Source organism: Phytophthora parasitica (assembly GCF_000247585.1).
Source record: "Phytophthora parasitica INRA-310 unplaced genomic scaffold supercont2.21, whole genome shotgun sequence".
Classification (NCBI taxonomy): domain Eukaryota; phylum Oomycota; class Peronosporomycetes; order Peronosporales; family Peronosporaceae; genus Phytophthora; species Phytophthora nicotianae.
The window spans coordinates 649,246-663,715 of NW_008649007.1; the positions used below are offsets into that span (position 1 = coordinate 649,246).

A 14,470-nucleotide genomic window follows, 5' to 3' on the forward strand; every position below is an offset into this window, starting at 1 on the left:
GGCGACAAAAATGTTGCATTGCTAAATATTGTCCTTTCAAACACAATTAAAGTCAAAAGTAGTCGCAGAAACCATCGAAGAGCCCACAATTAATCATTAAACGTTTATAACGCGATATATAGTTTTATGTATTGTGCTTTGCATCAACTTTGGCTTATGAATAGCGCATCTAAACAACTACAAATCTATTTCGTGTATCTAAAGCTAGAACATAACCCAACGTTAAAAATAAGTTAATTATACCGGATAACAAAGCAACTCTGCAGCTACAAAGCAAAGCCACAGCAAAAAGGCAATACCCGGCTACTTCTTTCCCAGCTTGTTTCTTGAACAAGTGCTTGCCTGCACACTGTCCTGCTCCTTCACGGGCCAATCGGCAAATAACAAAGGTTCATTCTCATTTGAAGCGGGATTCGCGTGTTCGGTATCACATTACCTCTACGACGAAACAGTAACTCCCAACGAGAAATATACCGCGTCGAGACCCCCATAACGGACGCAACGACACTTAGGTCAATGTCTTAGATGTAGGTCAGCACAATAGATCTCCAACGCATGCCGATAGAAATTGTCATCTTCTGGAATGGAGCTGCACGGGCTTAAGAAAGACTTAGAGTGCGCGAAGTTGGTTTGGCGCTTTTACTACTACAGCCATTCAACGAAGACACGCATAAGACAACATTAACTCTTCGAGTAAATGGTAATCCAACGTTAATTCGACGATTACGGTAGGTAAATCAATGTTGGATTATTTTTCAAGCATTCTGTCTAAACGATGTTCTATTTTTTTTTGCTAAAAAAAAATAGAACATCGTTTAGACAGAATGTGTGCAAAGCACAATAAAGTTCCAATTAATTAATTTTCGCTCCCTGATGCAGCATCAACGTTATATTCGTTCGTTTCCGTAAATAGGAAAGAGAAAAAGAATTGCCTTGCAGCAAGATGCTGATCCAAACCAAGAAGAGTAAACCATTCTAACCGTTTACTTGTTGGGTCGCTCGAACATGTCAAACGCTTCTTCAAACTCAGAACGTGTGCTTCTTCTCAGATAGGAGTAATCTGAGTTGTCAAAACGAATCCAATCTTTATCACCAGAGCGATCTGGATGTGCTCTCTGAAAATCTTCAGCGATGAATTTGGGGGTGAAGCTTCACTTGGCATGATGGTTTTTCTTCGGTGATTTTGTTACAACTTTCTTGGGGGTTCAATTTCTGAGCGTATCACCAGTCAAACCTTTATCTCTGCTTCAATTTTTTAGAACGCTGAATCGTTTCTATCTTGATCTTGTCCATTTCGTCTTCAAGTTTTTAGTCAGCCGCTTCAAGCTCGCAGTCACAATAGAAACCAGACAGCCCCAAGATATCTTTCAACGACTATCTCTGTCCTTCAGAATAATTCTCACGCTCTTCAGAAGTTTTAAAGAGCTCAGCTGCTAAGTTAGCAGCGCGGAAACCCAAACGTTTAGAGCTGGTTAGTGGTTTTCATGTGTTTACCACGTGCTAAACTTAATAAGAACGAGTGTCGTTCGGACTTTCCAACTTGAATTTAATTTCCTTAACATACCAGTTTTATTAACAATAAAACTCACTCACGCCAGATCCTTCGACAGAACGACTTGGAGCTTAAACAGCGCCTCAGCTGCACATGGACGTTTACTAGGATCGACAGAAACACATGCTCTACCAAGATCCACCATCGACTGCGGACCAACATCAGAAAACTCTACACTAGTCGCTCCCATCGCCACTCGTTGAAGCAGCGTAGCATCTGACATTTGTCGGCCGTGTGAACGTTCCATCTCCCGTTTGATTTGAGCGTACGGAAGAGTGTGGAAATCCAACTCGGACAACACAACACCAAACGAGAAAATATCCGCCTTGTCGTCGTATTTTTCGCCCATCATGACCTCCGGAGCCATCCACAACGACGTGCCCACTCCTGCGGTCATTGTGCGGTCAAGACGCTCTCGAGAAATTCCGAAATCGGTCAACTTGGCTTCGTGCATTTCGTCTAATAGAATATTTCTCGACTTCAAGTCGCGATGAATTACAGGCGGTTCCAGTGAATGCAAATACGTGAGTGCGTGGCACACATGCAACGCTATGGTCACTTTTTCGCGACTGAACCCAACGGGGTATTTTCTTTTTGCTTTTTCGTAATTGTTCAACAGTGACCGCAAATCTCCACCTTCCATGAACTCCAGCACTATACACAAATCCGAGAGGGTATCCCACGCAACTCCAACCAAAGTGACGATGCGCGGGTGCTCCATGCAAGCGGTTAACCTGGCTTCTGCCAGGAACTCGTTCACTAGTCGAATATCACGGCGGGTGCTTGGAAGTAGCATTTTCACTGCGACTTGTCGGTCATTGAATGCGCCAGCGTAAACCTCTCCAAAAGCGCCTCGACTGAGCAGTTGGTTGACTTGGACCCGATTGCGAGGGATGCGCTTAGCAGTGATAATATCGTCGTCCCACAAGCCGGTTTGGCCTTTATTTTTCTTGGAACGATGCTTGCAGGCGATGATGAATCCGAGGATGACGAGAACAACTACAATGCATCCAGTAATAATTCCAACTGTGGCTGATGTGCTGAGAAGTGGAGTCGTTTTCGTTGAGTACTCTTCCGCAATCCATCGAGATACCCAGGGGCTTCCTTCCACTGGTGTAATTTCTGAACTCGATGAAGCCGATACCCTCGCCGTTGGTGCGCACGGGACCACCAGACTTCCGTAGCCACCGTTCCTTGTAGTGTTAGGGCATTCGCTATAAAATGGCTCTTGATCAAAGGCTAGTGTGTGGATGGCGAAGACTGTATAAGTAGTATTGTCAGCCGGGTCAGTCCAGCTGTCCATGTACACACGCGGAGTCGGAATCATTGGTGGCCATCCTCCGGTGGACCACGTTGGGCTGAGAACCCAAGTATCGTCTTCGAAATCCTCAGCAAAGCACCTTGCTTTTGAGAGCATTTGTTCTGCGTTACAAGCCAAATTGCTGTAGCTAATGCTGCCATCTGGTTGAGAGCAATTCGTCCAGGTGCACCCTGCGCCGGCGAAGTGACTGATTGGGACGGCAAGGTTCGCGATGGAGTGACTGCCATCGGTAAAAATTTGCACGGGCTCATCGGAACTTGAGATGCCAAATCCGGTGTCCCAAAGCACTGCACGTTGGGCGATACCATCCAAATCAGCCCAGTTAACATCGAGATCATCGAGCCTGTCTTGAATTTTGGAAGGAATAGTTGAGAGGTTGAGCTGATCGGCCGAGTCTCCTGCAAGTGACCGATAGTACAGCTGCCGTGCTAAATCAGAGTTGGTTCCATCGAAGGCGAAGGATGAGGGATCGGAAGGCAAGTCGGCATCTAGGTATGACCTTGAACTCGGTGTAGCATCTTCCAAACGGCGTAGTTTACCAACTGAGGTACCCATGCAGAGGGGTTGTGCGTTAACGTGGCAAACGAAAAATGAGTGGAAGCAGCGCCCTGTTCATCCAGGAGTCCAGTAAAATTCATCCCATAAGCGTTACTTTGAAGTTAAAGCTTTTTGACATAAGTCTACTTCGTGGTGGTGGTTCAGAGGTCCTCTATTTACGTTTTTAGTAACTATAGAATCCTGGCATCGCTGAAGGCTTCGCCTTATCGAACTTTGATCTTTAAGCGGTGGGTTATCAGACGCTTCAAAAAGCTGGTTATTTAGATGCTTCCAGAGTGACTTAAGTCGTCAAGACTGAATGGCCCTCACTCTCAAGCTCCGTAGTTAGCTCGTTTCCTGTCTCATCACAGCTACTATGTTGCTGGAACTACCACCCGTAGGCGTCGTAATTCCATATGAATCAGCGCGTGGGATCGGCATGTAAACAGGCAGCCTTAATCGAGTTCACCACAACGGCCTGAGGCGTGTCGCGCCACGCTTGGCGCACCCAACCACGCACAGTGGCCACAGGAGGCGGGCGAGGGTGCCATTGCGAGTGTACTCCACAGCGTCCGAGCGCATCCATGTGTCGGATTGGACAGGTAAGTTGTCATTGAATGGTGTTGGTTGAGCGCTATCGTTGTGGTCTTGCAATCGTCGAGGGCTTCTACTTCTAGCACAGCAGCGAGCATTTGACGGAGGCATTTTATTTGTAAGAGAAGTGGTGGAAGAAAGACGAAATGAGAGGGTTACGCCATGGGCCACTTGCCAACGCTGTTAGGCGTAACGGATCGAATACTGGCGATTAGTCGATATTTACGTTGTGTACAGTGGATACAGTGGCAACCCTTTAAGACATCCTGCGGGTGGATGCTGCAAAAGACTCATGCCGGCTGGCTTTTCTTAAACTCTACCGCTCCACGCAATGTCGCCTCTGCAATATGGATTTCTGCCAGGCAAGACGCTTGCGAGTGAAATCTTGGAGCGTGTGTCTGACAAAAAAAATAGCTTCCGATTGACAATGTGAGGTAGACGTCTAATAGGAACGGGCAACCATGTATAACTAAGGTGTCAGATATGTCGCCAACTAAATCTGTACCTGCACGATGGGGTTCTAGTTCCAACAAACAGTAACAATCCAGTGATTGTGACTCTGGCAATTGATCACCATTCTGATCATGGTATCACAACGTACAATTGCAACAGGAATCAAGGCCACGTTATTTATTTTCTCGTATCATTGCGTCGTTTGAGAATATCAAGCGCTTCATAAAAACCGGAAACGTCTTCTTCGACAGTGCTGCAATTCACAACGTGAACCATGACAATATCAAATATCTCAAAACAAACACGTCGTACCTTGCTGTGCTTTGCCTTGCTACTGATGAACGAAGCGATTGTGACGATGAGAACCTTTTCGGATCTTTTACCTCTGCACTCCAGGCTGGAGGCTTTCGGGAAGCGCTTTCAGGGCGCTCCGGTGATAACGATTTGGTTGGTTTTGACAAATCCGACTTTTGACTCCGACTACCTGTAAACTGGTTCCCCTCTGGCTTCGCTTGAGCAAGAAGCGTCTCTGTCAACAGCGCCCCCTTTCCCTGTCGCTGATACCACAAATCGAAATCCTTTTGAAGTTTAATGCGACCCATCTCGAGCATCTTCTGGATGTGTTGAATCTCTTTCTTCAGTTCGCTGAGCTCGTTGAACCCTTTCTTGTATGCAATCTTGTGCGTGTCAATGTCTGCCTTGAGTTTTTGTTCAGCAGCTTCCAACTCCGCTCGAGCTGCAGACGCTGCAGCATCCGAGCCAGGTGAACCATCATCAACCCCTAGCAGCCCTTCATCAGCTATCGCCTGCTGCTTCCGAAGCTTCTCAATCTTTAGTGTTAGAGCCTTAATCTGGTTACGAGCATCATTTACATCACTTGCAAGAGTCTTGGCAGCGTCATATTTGCGTTTGAGAGCGATTTTATTGTCTCGAATCGCGTCGTTCTTTGGATATTGCGCCTTGAAGGCTTCAAATGCCTTAGCAGGGTCTTCTAGTACTGCAGAGTCCACCACTAGCGTTGACGTGTAGTCACCTGGCTGTTTTTTCGGTGCGTTTTGCTTCTTTTGAGGCTTTGACTCATGTTCGTCTTGGTTACTGGTGTAACCTACGAATCCTCTTGTTAGTAACTCTGCGGGGATTGTAGCACCGTGTTCCTTACGAATCATGTTAACCATAATGGCGATCTCATTGTCGCGCTGTTGAACGAGTTGTTCAAGCTCATGAACACGCTGTTCCAACTCTTGGTTGTTGCCTCCAGTACCTGCAGAAATGAGCTTTACACCGCTATTAGGGCCGCCAGCTGCTGCTTCTCCAGCAGCATTAGCCATACTCTTGAGAATATCAAAACACGCCTTCATCTTTGTATACGTGAACTCGCCCATCGCCAAGTGAGCGCTTGGCTCCGAGTCGTTGACAAAGTTCAAACACTTTTGACGTAGCTTGTCCATCTCGTAATCTTTGAGCTCGGCGCCTTCATTCTACGGCGTCAAATAAAACTGTTAGACATTATACTTCGAAGTAGTAATCTTCACATTTTTTCCCATGCTAATGTTTCGTACCACATCACCCTTGAGGATCGCCAGTTCCTCTTCAAGAGAAGCAACACGAGCCTTGAGCTGGCGAATGATCACTGAAGGGTCCACTTCCTCGTTCAGACGCGCGTCATTCTTGACACGAGCCACTCGTTGTGCGAATCTACAAGTAGACACGGATTCCTACAAACCTTGTAATTATTACTTGGTCACAAGGAAATAAAAGAATACTTACATCGGTTTGGTCTTTTTCAGGACTCACAGTCGCCACCATGACAGTCTTACAGTTCCCACCAAGCGAGTCACGCAGCACTGAGGTCATCATCGAGTTGCGGTACGGAATGTGTGTCCTCCCTTTCGTGTTCTTCTCATGCAGAGCCACAATGACCATTTCAAGGTAATGCAAACTGGTGTTAATATACGCGGCTTCACGTAGTAGCTGGCCCTTAGCCCCAGTCTTGTGAGCTCGCTCTGATCCTGCCAGATCCACAAGATGCAGCTTGGAACGCAACACAACTTCACTCCCCACTCTTCGTGTCTCCAATGATACAGTGAAAATACAGTGAGAACGAGAAGACGCCAAGTTCATTGCCGTCTCGCTGACAGCTCGGTTCGTATCTCCTAAGAAGAGGAGATTGAGTGCGTCTTCCTCTGTTGTTACCGGATGCATGGACAAGTTCCTTAAGTGACAATTGCCGTCTTCATCCTCTAACATGGCTACACGCGGCAAATCATCCAAAGACTTGGTCGATTCGTGGTTAGGATCCAACAAATCGTAGCCCTGATTGTTGTAGATCTCGAGGTACGAGATCTGTGCGATGATCTGCGCTTGGCTGGTGTTACGCATACGCTCGAAGATTAAGGACAAGGCCCGTGGAATTAGACCCCGGTCCTCGTACCGTTCAGCTCCACCTGTAATGGTGAAGGTTTTACCTGATCCAGTCTGACCATAGGCGAAAACGGTCGAGTTGAAGCCGTTCAACGCGCTCTCGACACAGGGGCGACCCACTCGATCGAACACTTCTTCCTGCTTGGCTTCCATGCCAATGACTGAGTCAAAGCGGAACTTGTATGACGTACGGGAGTTGTTGATCAGTCCAGCTGCTATATCTTTCGGGATGTCGTACTTCATCATGTTCGCGTCGTCGTCCCACGAGAAGAAGCCCGAGGGTTTCTTGGACGGCTTGACACGCAGGAAGATGCGGATGTTGGACTCTTCGTCAGCCTGTTGGCCCTCGTCGCCGTTCAGCGTTGAGGTCGCATCGTCCTGGTCTTCATCGCGGATATTATCGTCGTCGTCTCGATTCATGGCAAAAGATCTTACTGTGTGACTCGTGGCAGGTCGCACATAGCTTCAAGTTCGTTAGCCAATCAGACGGTGTTTTTGCGTCGTTTCATGTGCATTTTATTAAATTTCATGTCCATTTTTATTAAATTTCATGTGCATTAAATGGCCTGGAAAGCGCTTCCTGAAAAACAATCGAGCCTAGGGTGACAGTAATTTCATAGGGCTTTTTTTTTTAAATGTATCGGGTGGTCAAGTCGCACAATTACGCGAGGAAATGAAAATATAATTCTTGCAGCACGATATTTGCTTGGCAGCTCGTCAAGCGATAAAAGGAATGTGCAGCTCCTGGTACACCGCAGACTACTGTATACATGCCGATACATGATGTTCCATTATTGTGTACACGGATATCAACTCGAAATATTGATTACCACTCTATCAAAAAGGCTCATATCGTCGGTATTGACAAACGATTTGCTTGTAAGCTTGTTGTCTCTGTATCCAGCCCGGAGATAATGACTCATATTCCGATTTGACTTGTACGAGCAACTCTGGTGACTCGAAGAACCAAGATCATCGCGTCCCATGACGTTCACTCGGATTATGCTCGTAGCTGCCGCGCTGTGCGTCGCACCAGTTAGTACTGGTCACACCAGATACGGCCGTCATCAACTCTGTAACGAGTTCAACCGGTCTCCAGATTGTCATGGCAGACAGTAGCGCATCAATCAGCATACCCTTTACCTCTTTCTCAAAATTCGGTCTAATTTTCGAGACTAAGAAGTCATTTCAAGTTTGAGAACAAGTTACCCCCCCCCCCCCCCCCTGGAAGAATACGAGAAAACATTGAACAAACACTTAAGTCTTAATGCGTCTTGTTACCTATAGCGATCCTTTGATAATATAAATGCGTTCATAGTCTACGATCCGACCCCTGGCACTATCTTCCGTTTGAAAAGAAGATGCACAACACAAAAAGTATGCTGGCAAATAACAGATACACACTTAGCACGGTAGAAAACCATGGAGTAATCTAATACTAGCACTCCGATCTTCCTAAAAAAAAAATTTCTCGCTTCTTTTTGATTGGAGTTAGCATGTATCAGCTCTTCGATGGAAGAATACCAATGTTTGCTCTGCCATTGTTTGTAGAGAGGACACCGATCGACCTCCCTAGTTGGATCGCTGATGACCTGTGCGTGGCCATTGCTCTGGATCGCGCCCAACGCAGTAAAGATCATGAAGTGGCTGAACACTGTGTTGATTAAGATTCATTAATGTGATGGCAGGGTATATCGTTGTTCTGCGCCTGGTTGTCTTTAGTTGCACTATACTGGTGGAGCACATAAGTCCAGGACTCACTGTAAGCTGAAAAAACATACAACAAGCGCGATATAATATACTTTAACCGATCTTAGCGTTCCCAACGTCTGGTTTCGATGTCTTCCGTGGATAGCTAACGCCAGCTGGACAGTACCGGAACGATCATCTGCACTATTAATACGGACAGCATTTTGGCCGCAGGAGTCATGTCATGTGATATTAATCCTGTGGGTGCCTTACAGGGTGCAGCTTCCAACCACTACATAGAGCAGTCTGCTACAAGCTGATTGCTTGTGTTCATGGGTTGCCAGGATAAAAGCGTTCCCTGCATACATTATTTGTCGCGAGATCAGCCCGTCAAAGGAAATCGGCATCATCGGCCACTATCTGTGGTTTCCATTCTCGCGAAAATCCTCAACGTGTGGAAAAACCTATTGAACTTGCAGTTTGAAACAGCAACCAACTGGATCTGCAGTAGCATGAGACTACAAGACTGCTACATATGCATACTGTACATCTAGTCGCTCAAGTAGTCCATAGGAGTTCGATGTAGTGGATAAAACAACAATCAGTTCTCAATGTTCCAACAACGCAACAAGTACAACACTGCAAAGTCGAACGTCGACGGCCCTCATTCGCCCGAGTCCTTCAGTGCTAAGCTTCCTAAGTGCTACCATCCAATAGAGCTACACTCTATTGCGACATTATTATTTCTATTGTGTATCTCCATCGGGAAATTGGTAGGGCACAAAATAATACAATATAGCGATGTTGAACCTCGATTTACCATCTATGGTAGCTGATAATAGAGAAGCCTTGAATCGATCCAAACCCTCTGTTTGTCTGTAGTTCTCTCACGGAATGCAACTGAGGTTGCTATTTCACGTGGACTCTGTTTTATTTACAGCCACGAGCTTCAGACATCTGCACCTCTCGTTGAAGTTCATATGTCAGTATTATGTTTCGTCAATGCCGCCATGCCGTATGATAACTCACTACGCGGGTCTGTTTCTATTCGCCTTACAGTCCGCAGATAGTGGATCATTCTCCAATTTGACTTGCGCAAGCAAATCCGGCAACACAAGAAACCCAAGCAACAATACCATCGCGCATCATGAAGCTCATCCGTATTGTTGTCGTGGCCGCCGTGCTGTCCATGGCCCAAGTGAGTGCTGGTAGTCTCAGGAACGACCGTCGTCCACACTGCGACAAATTCAACCGGTCCCCTGAATGTAACGGCAGACAGTAGTGCGGCATGCGGCATGCGGCACCTCCAACACCCGACAGGCTATCTGGCGATGAAGAACCTCGAGCACAAGGGATAGTGCCAACGATACACAGAACCAAACTATCGTCCCATGTAACAATACAAGCGTTTTTTTTTTTAGTGCCTTCGTGAAACGTTTTGTTCTCGTTCACTGCTCGTTGTAATCTTTATGGTCTTGAATAATACTAATGATATCGTAGAGAAACATACTCTACTGTAGAAGAACTGCAGAAGTTCGTGTACTTGCTTTCACAAAGCGTGTCTGTGATACACGGCACATCTCCATAGAACGCAAAATATACTTGTCCCAGCATTGTGAATGTTTTTCCTAAATCAATATCTGTACATAGCTGCCAACGAAACTTCATGCGTCGGAATACGATATTAAGTTGCGACGATAAGATGGCTTGAACTGCATTGTGTTTAAATTAGTGATACTCTCACGCGACTTGTAGCCACGTACATGTAGGCAGCAAACACCAACGGCCCCGTCTCACCGTGATAGTTTGGATTTTGGATGGACGTTGTTAGATAAGCTTACTAGCAATTACACGGTGGTCGTTGATACCAGCTTATCGTGCCTAGTAAGTGCTTATAACTTATAAGTTCGTCCAAGTTGTTGCGATGACTGTAGTGCTGCGTGTGGTTCAAGGAAGTGTCACTGCTGTAGCCAACTTCGCACAAGATAACACCCATCCTCCGAACAAACAGTGGAATTCCCACCCTCAATGGAGAGGAAGTGTGTGCGATCGCGTTTGCCGACATTGACTGAGCTGGTGTGTCGAAGTGTTAACTAAGTCCACACACAAAGGAAAATAACGGATTGAAGGCCAGCAAATGTTATGCATGTATTCTCAATCTCTTTCGTTTCTACATTTCAGCTAAACGTTGTCCATAGTCTACGCGAGTTTAGCATTGTTGGTATTGACGATGGGAGCACAGGCCTCTGCAAGAATATCCCATACATTGTCAGTACAATAAAAGCCACATGAAACAATTAGAAACTTACTGTAAACTTGCCACGCTGCTTCGTGAAGTGCCAGCCAGTAGAACGTGAGACGACATTCGCCATCACACAATGCGTCGTAGTCAAGAGGCAAATGAGCTGGATACGACGTGAAAGCAGCTCGACAGTCATCGTTGTGAAGCGCACGATGCTCATCCACCCAGATTTCGCACGGACCATGGTGCGAGTCGACAAAGCCGCGGTGCTCTTCGTCGTTCTGCCAACGCGCCTCTGATGCACCGGTGACATTAACCGGAGCAACATCGAGGCGTGTGCTACCGCATCCAGGTACGACAGGATCGATCATCTCACGCAGCGACGAGTAGCTTGAGTTCCGGAACGATGAGGCGAACATTGCAGCGTTAAGTGCCGGAGTATCATTCCACTTTTTCCCACCAAAAGTACTCAGGTCGATGTTTTCAGAGATTGTCGTCACGAACGACGTGGCCGAATACGGGTCGCGATAAACGGCGGCTGGGAACGAGAGGTACCCGTGGCATTGAACCGTTGGTGCGAAGGAAAGTAGCATCGTACCAATAGATTCGACAACGACAAAGAGACTGACTCGCATCTTTACTTTAGGGCTTCAAAATGAGAATGAAGAAGAAGTGTGCAGGTTGGAGTTGGAAACCCCGTTGGCTTGCATCAGATCCCCATGTAATGGTGTTGGCTCGCACGCTCGATAATCAGATCGTGGAGTTGGGCAACAATACTAGCACTGGTTTGACAATTAGCCACTCTTTATTGCAAGTGCAATGGCTTGAGTTGGCTTGTGAAGACAAACGCAACATGCGTCTAGGACTGACAGCACTACGCACGTCCAGGTATTGAGTGGGCAGGTTGCTTAAACGAGTGCCATCAACATGAACTTCAACATCACCATATCGTGTATATCTACCACCGAATCGCTACTTCCACCTAAATTATGTCTGCCACGCCATTTCAACCCATTTCTAAAACCAAACCGATGGCAACTACAGACCGCAAGCGGCAACGCTCTTCCAGCAGCGACGACGCGGCTCACAGCAAGCGCCCAGCCACAGGCCACAGCAGCAGTGACGCTGCAGTCCTGTCCACAGTAGACGCCGAGCTTTCCAGCATTAACGACCTACTGCAAGAGGAGGAAACGTCCCAAAAACGTACGTAAAACCATTAAACATCTTCCACTTTACCATATTTAACGTATTCGTGGCTCGATGGGAGCAGAAACCTGGCAGATCGGGAAGCGTGTTAAAAAACTGTTGGAAAGCAATGACAAATTGCCCATTTCCAAGCAGCTAGACGCGTATTTCTTATGGGGTACAGCGTTGGCTCGTTTGGCCTCGTTAAACGAGGACCCGACGCTGGCAAACGCTGCAGCGGACAAATTCCAGCAGATGTTGACGTTAAGTCAGGACGAGTCGGACGAAGACGCCGCAGACGCCGCTCTAGGACCCGTAGGCTTCTCTCTATGGGGCTCGTCACTGCTCACTGTGGCCACAGAGACCCAGAGTCGAGAGGTGCTGGACCAGGCGCTATCGAAATTCCAGCGAGCAGTTGAAGTGGACGGAGGCACAACGTTCGAGACGAGATTTCAATATGCGAAAGCACTGAAGGAAGGAGGAGATCTAGTCGCGTTCTTGGAGGAGGACGGGGATAAAGTTAAACAGGTCTACTATAACAGAGCACTGCAAATGTGTGAGAAACTGGAAGTAATCTACGAGAACGAGTCGATTCAAGAAGAGAAGGACGACAGTGAAGATGACGATCAGGTGACGGCTGAGGACTATGCAGAGGCAAAGCTACTGGAGGCTGTACTACGTGGTCTATTGGAGGACTCAAGCAGCGTTGACGACTTCCATCGGACACTCGCACTGTATCAGAAGGCTATCTGTAAGTGGCTTCCAGTAACTTTAGTGATGTAGGTATGCTCTAACGTGGTTATGATTTGCAGCGTTGAGTCCTGGTAGTGCTGAGGTGTTGATGGAGATGACCAACTATCTGGCTGCGAGGTGCTTGACGAGTAGTAGTCTGGAAGGAAAAGTTACGGATAAGGAGTGGAAGACGCTGTTCGATGACCTGGAAGCAAAGTACAGGAGCTTGTTGACGGAGGCTGGCTTCGATCTGCAAGAGTGTCATGAGATTTGCAAGAGGAAGGACACGAATGACCAGGATGAGCCCGAAGAGGAGGAAATCGATGAACGAGTGCCTCATTTACTCAACACGCTCGGTAAGGGCCTCACTGCGTTTGTACGAGCCTTTCCCACGCTGGGAGATAATCAGAAGAAGACTCAGAAGCAGAAGAAGAAGAGAGCGACAGGTGACGCACGCTTTACTCGTGCAGTGGAGGTGCTACGCTCGGCTCATCACTTCCACGATAAACTTGGCGGGTATTATCTGGCATGTTTGTATGCATCGCCACCGTTCGAAGACGAAGAGGTGAGTGTACTGTGGCTTACTTCAGCAGTTCTGTATGATTCACAGTTCTTTCTATTTGCAGCAATGCCGGACGTGGCTGGAGACGGCGGATAGCTACGGAGCTCTAGAGGATGAGTTTGACGTGGAAGAGTTTACTACCATGCATGACAAGACGTGGTTTAAACGCCTGGCCCAACCACCCGAGCAAATCGAGGACATCGATGGAGAACAGCGTGACGAACAAGACGAGGAATAGGCTGGCTGACAAGATTTCTGGCTACTCGACAAGTTTTGAATAAATTTTCAACATTTGAAGGTGCCAACGTGTGTGATCTACACTTTCTCAAACAAGATCATTTGGTATGGTTAAACTTTTCTTTCAAGATGGACTTTCCGGATACAGTTCTCCAGAACGTTCATCAGTGGCAATTTCATAGTAGAAAAGTCTGGCCTCCCTGTTCGAATCCAACGTAGTCACCGTAGCTTGCATCTTCATCAGCAAGAATGAGCTGGCGTGAACAGCCCAGAGATACTCCTGAAGATGGCTACGAGTGGATCTCCACCTTCCTGAAAAACTACGACGGCGACTTGCTGGAGTTTGAGCTGGACGTTGACAGCGAGCATTTCTACGACAACATGGACGTTCTACTAGGCGTTCAATCTCCCCATGACCACCGCAGAACACCGCTCCAACTCACCCCGTCGGTTTTGAGCGTGATCTCGGATCTCCAGGCCTCGTCGACGAAGGCTGAAGTGCAGGAAGTAGCGCAAGTACCGTCGATTTCGTTTTGTGACTTGCTGAAGGAGGCACAGACAGCAGCCAAGCGTGGACTTCAGGTTCAAGCTTCTCGCAATGCAGCGACAACTCCTCGTAAGGCACAGGATCGTCGTGCTCTAAAGCATCAGAGCCTGCTTGCGACGGCTGCAGCAACGGCCAAAACCTACGAGAAACCAGTGACTCGTTCGAGCTCGCGCAAGAAACTCAATCGTCGTCTCTTCGAGTAAGCCCTCCCCCCACGTCGACATGACGAAGGCGACGAGCGAGTATAGCGAATACATGTAGACTACACTGACGTACCTACCTCCAGCGAACGAGGACAATATCTACAACACCCTATTGGCAGCTCGACCATCATCAATTGCGAGCACCCAGCCGCTAACTGCTAGCAGTACTAGACACACTATATATTTGTCGATCTC

The 14,470-nt window shown here is 47.3% G+C and overlaps 6 protein-coding genes across 6 annotated transcripts; 2 read left to right on the plus strand and 4 right to left on the minus strand.

Moving 5' to 3' along the window:
- Nucleotides 1-1,589: 1,589 nt before the first annotated feature.
- PPTG_09878 (TKL protein kinase) lies at nt 1,590-3,428 on the minus strand (the record flags this gene model as incomplete). The annotated part of the gene is made up of 1 exon (XM_008905667.1): nt 1,590-3,428. The coding sequence occupies one exon, from the start codon at nt 3,426-3,428 to the stop codon at nt 1,590-1,592; it is 1,839 nt and encodes a 612-aa protein (XP_008903915.1).
- Nucleotides 3,429-4,717: 1,289 nt separating this feature from the next.
- On the minus strand, nt 4,718-7,298 carry PPTG_09879 (hypothetical protein; the record flags this gene model as incomplete). Its single annotated transcript, XM_008905668.1, has 3 exons — nt 4,718-5,935; nt 6,017-6,172; nt 6,225-7,298. 3 exons carry the CDS (start codon nt 7,296-7,298, stop codon nt 4,718-4,720), a joined length of 2,448 nt encoding a protein of 815 aa, XP_008903916.1.
- A 2,199-nt stretch (nt 7,299-9,497) lies between these two features.
- PPTG_22703 (hypothetical protein) lies at nt 9,498-9,857 on the minus strand (the record flags this gene model as incomplete). The annotated part of the gene is made up of 2 exons (XM_008905824.1): nt 9,498-9,514; nt 9,704-9,857. The coding sequence occupies 2 exons, from the start codon at nt 9,855-9,857 to the stop codon at nt 9,498-9,500; spliced, it is 171 nt and encodes a 56-aa protein (XP_008904072.1).
- Nucleotides 9,858-10,766: 909 nt separating this feature from the next.
- On the minus strand, nt 10,767-11,444 carry PPTG_09880 (hypothetical protein; the record flags this gene model as incomplete). Its single annotated transcript, XM_008905669.1, has 2 exons — nt 10,767-10,813; nt 10,877-11,444. The coding sequence occupies 2 exons, from the start codon at nt 11,442-11,444 to the stop codon at nt 10,767-10,769; spliced, it is 615 nt and encodes a 204-aa protein (XP_008903917.1).
- On the plus strand, nt 11,268-13,635 carry PPTG_09881 (hypothetical protein). The gene is made up of 5 exons (XM_008905670.1): nt 11,268-11,383; nt 11,456-12,012; nt 12,080-12,745; nt 12,807-13,291; nt 13,353-13,635. Exons 2-5 carry the CDS (start codon nt 11,799-11,801, stop codon nt 13,524-13,526), a joined length of 1,539 nt encoding a protein of 512 aa, XP_008903918.1. The 5' UTR covers nt 11,268-11,383; nt 11,456-11,798; the 3' UTR covers nt 13,527-13,635.
- A 139-nt stretch (nt 13,636-13,774) lies between these two features.
- Nucleotides 13,775-14,437, plus strand: PPTG_09882 (hypothetical protein; the record flags this gene model as incomplete). The annotated part of the gene is made up of 2 exons (XM_008905671.1): nt 13,775-14,271; nt 14,359-14,437. The coding sequence occupies 2 exons, from the start codon at nt 13,775-13,777 to the stop codon at nt 14,435-14,437; spliced, it is 576 nt and encodes a 191-aa protein (XP_008903919.1).
- Nucleotides 14,438-14,470: the final 33 nt, after the last annotated feature.

Bases quoted from the DNA above. Each gene is read 5' to 3' on its own strand.
- PPTG_09881 (XM_008905670.1), top strand. From the start codon at position 11,799: ATGTCTGCCACGCCATTTCAACCCATTTCTAAAACCAAACCGATGGCA. The intron at 12,013-12,079 runs GTACGTAAAACC...CGATGGGAGCAG, and splicing joins GGAGGAAACGTCCCAAAAAC to AAACCTGGCAGATCGGGAAG. The intron at 13,292-13,352 runs GTGAGTGTACTG...TTCTATTTGCAG, and splicing joins CACCGTTCGAAGACGAAGAG to CAATGCCGGACGTGGCTGGA.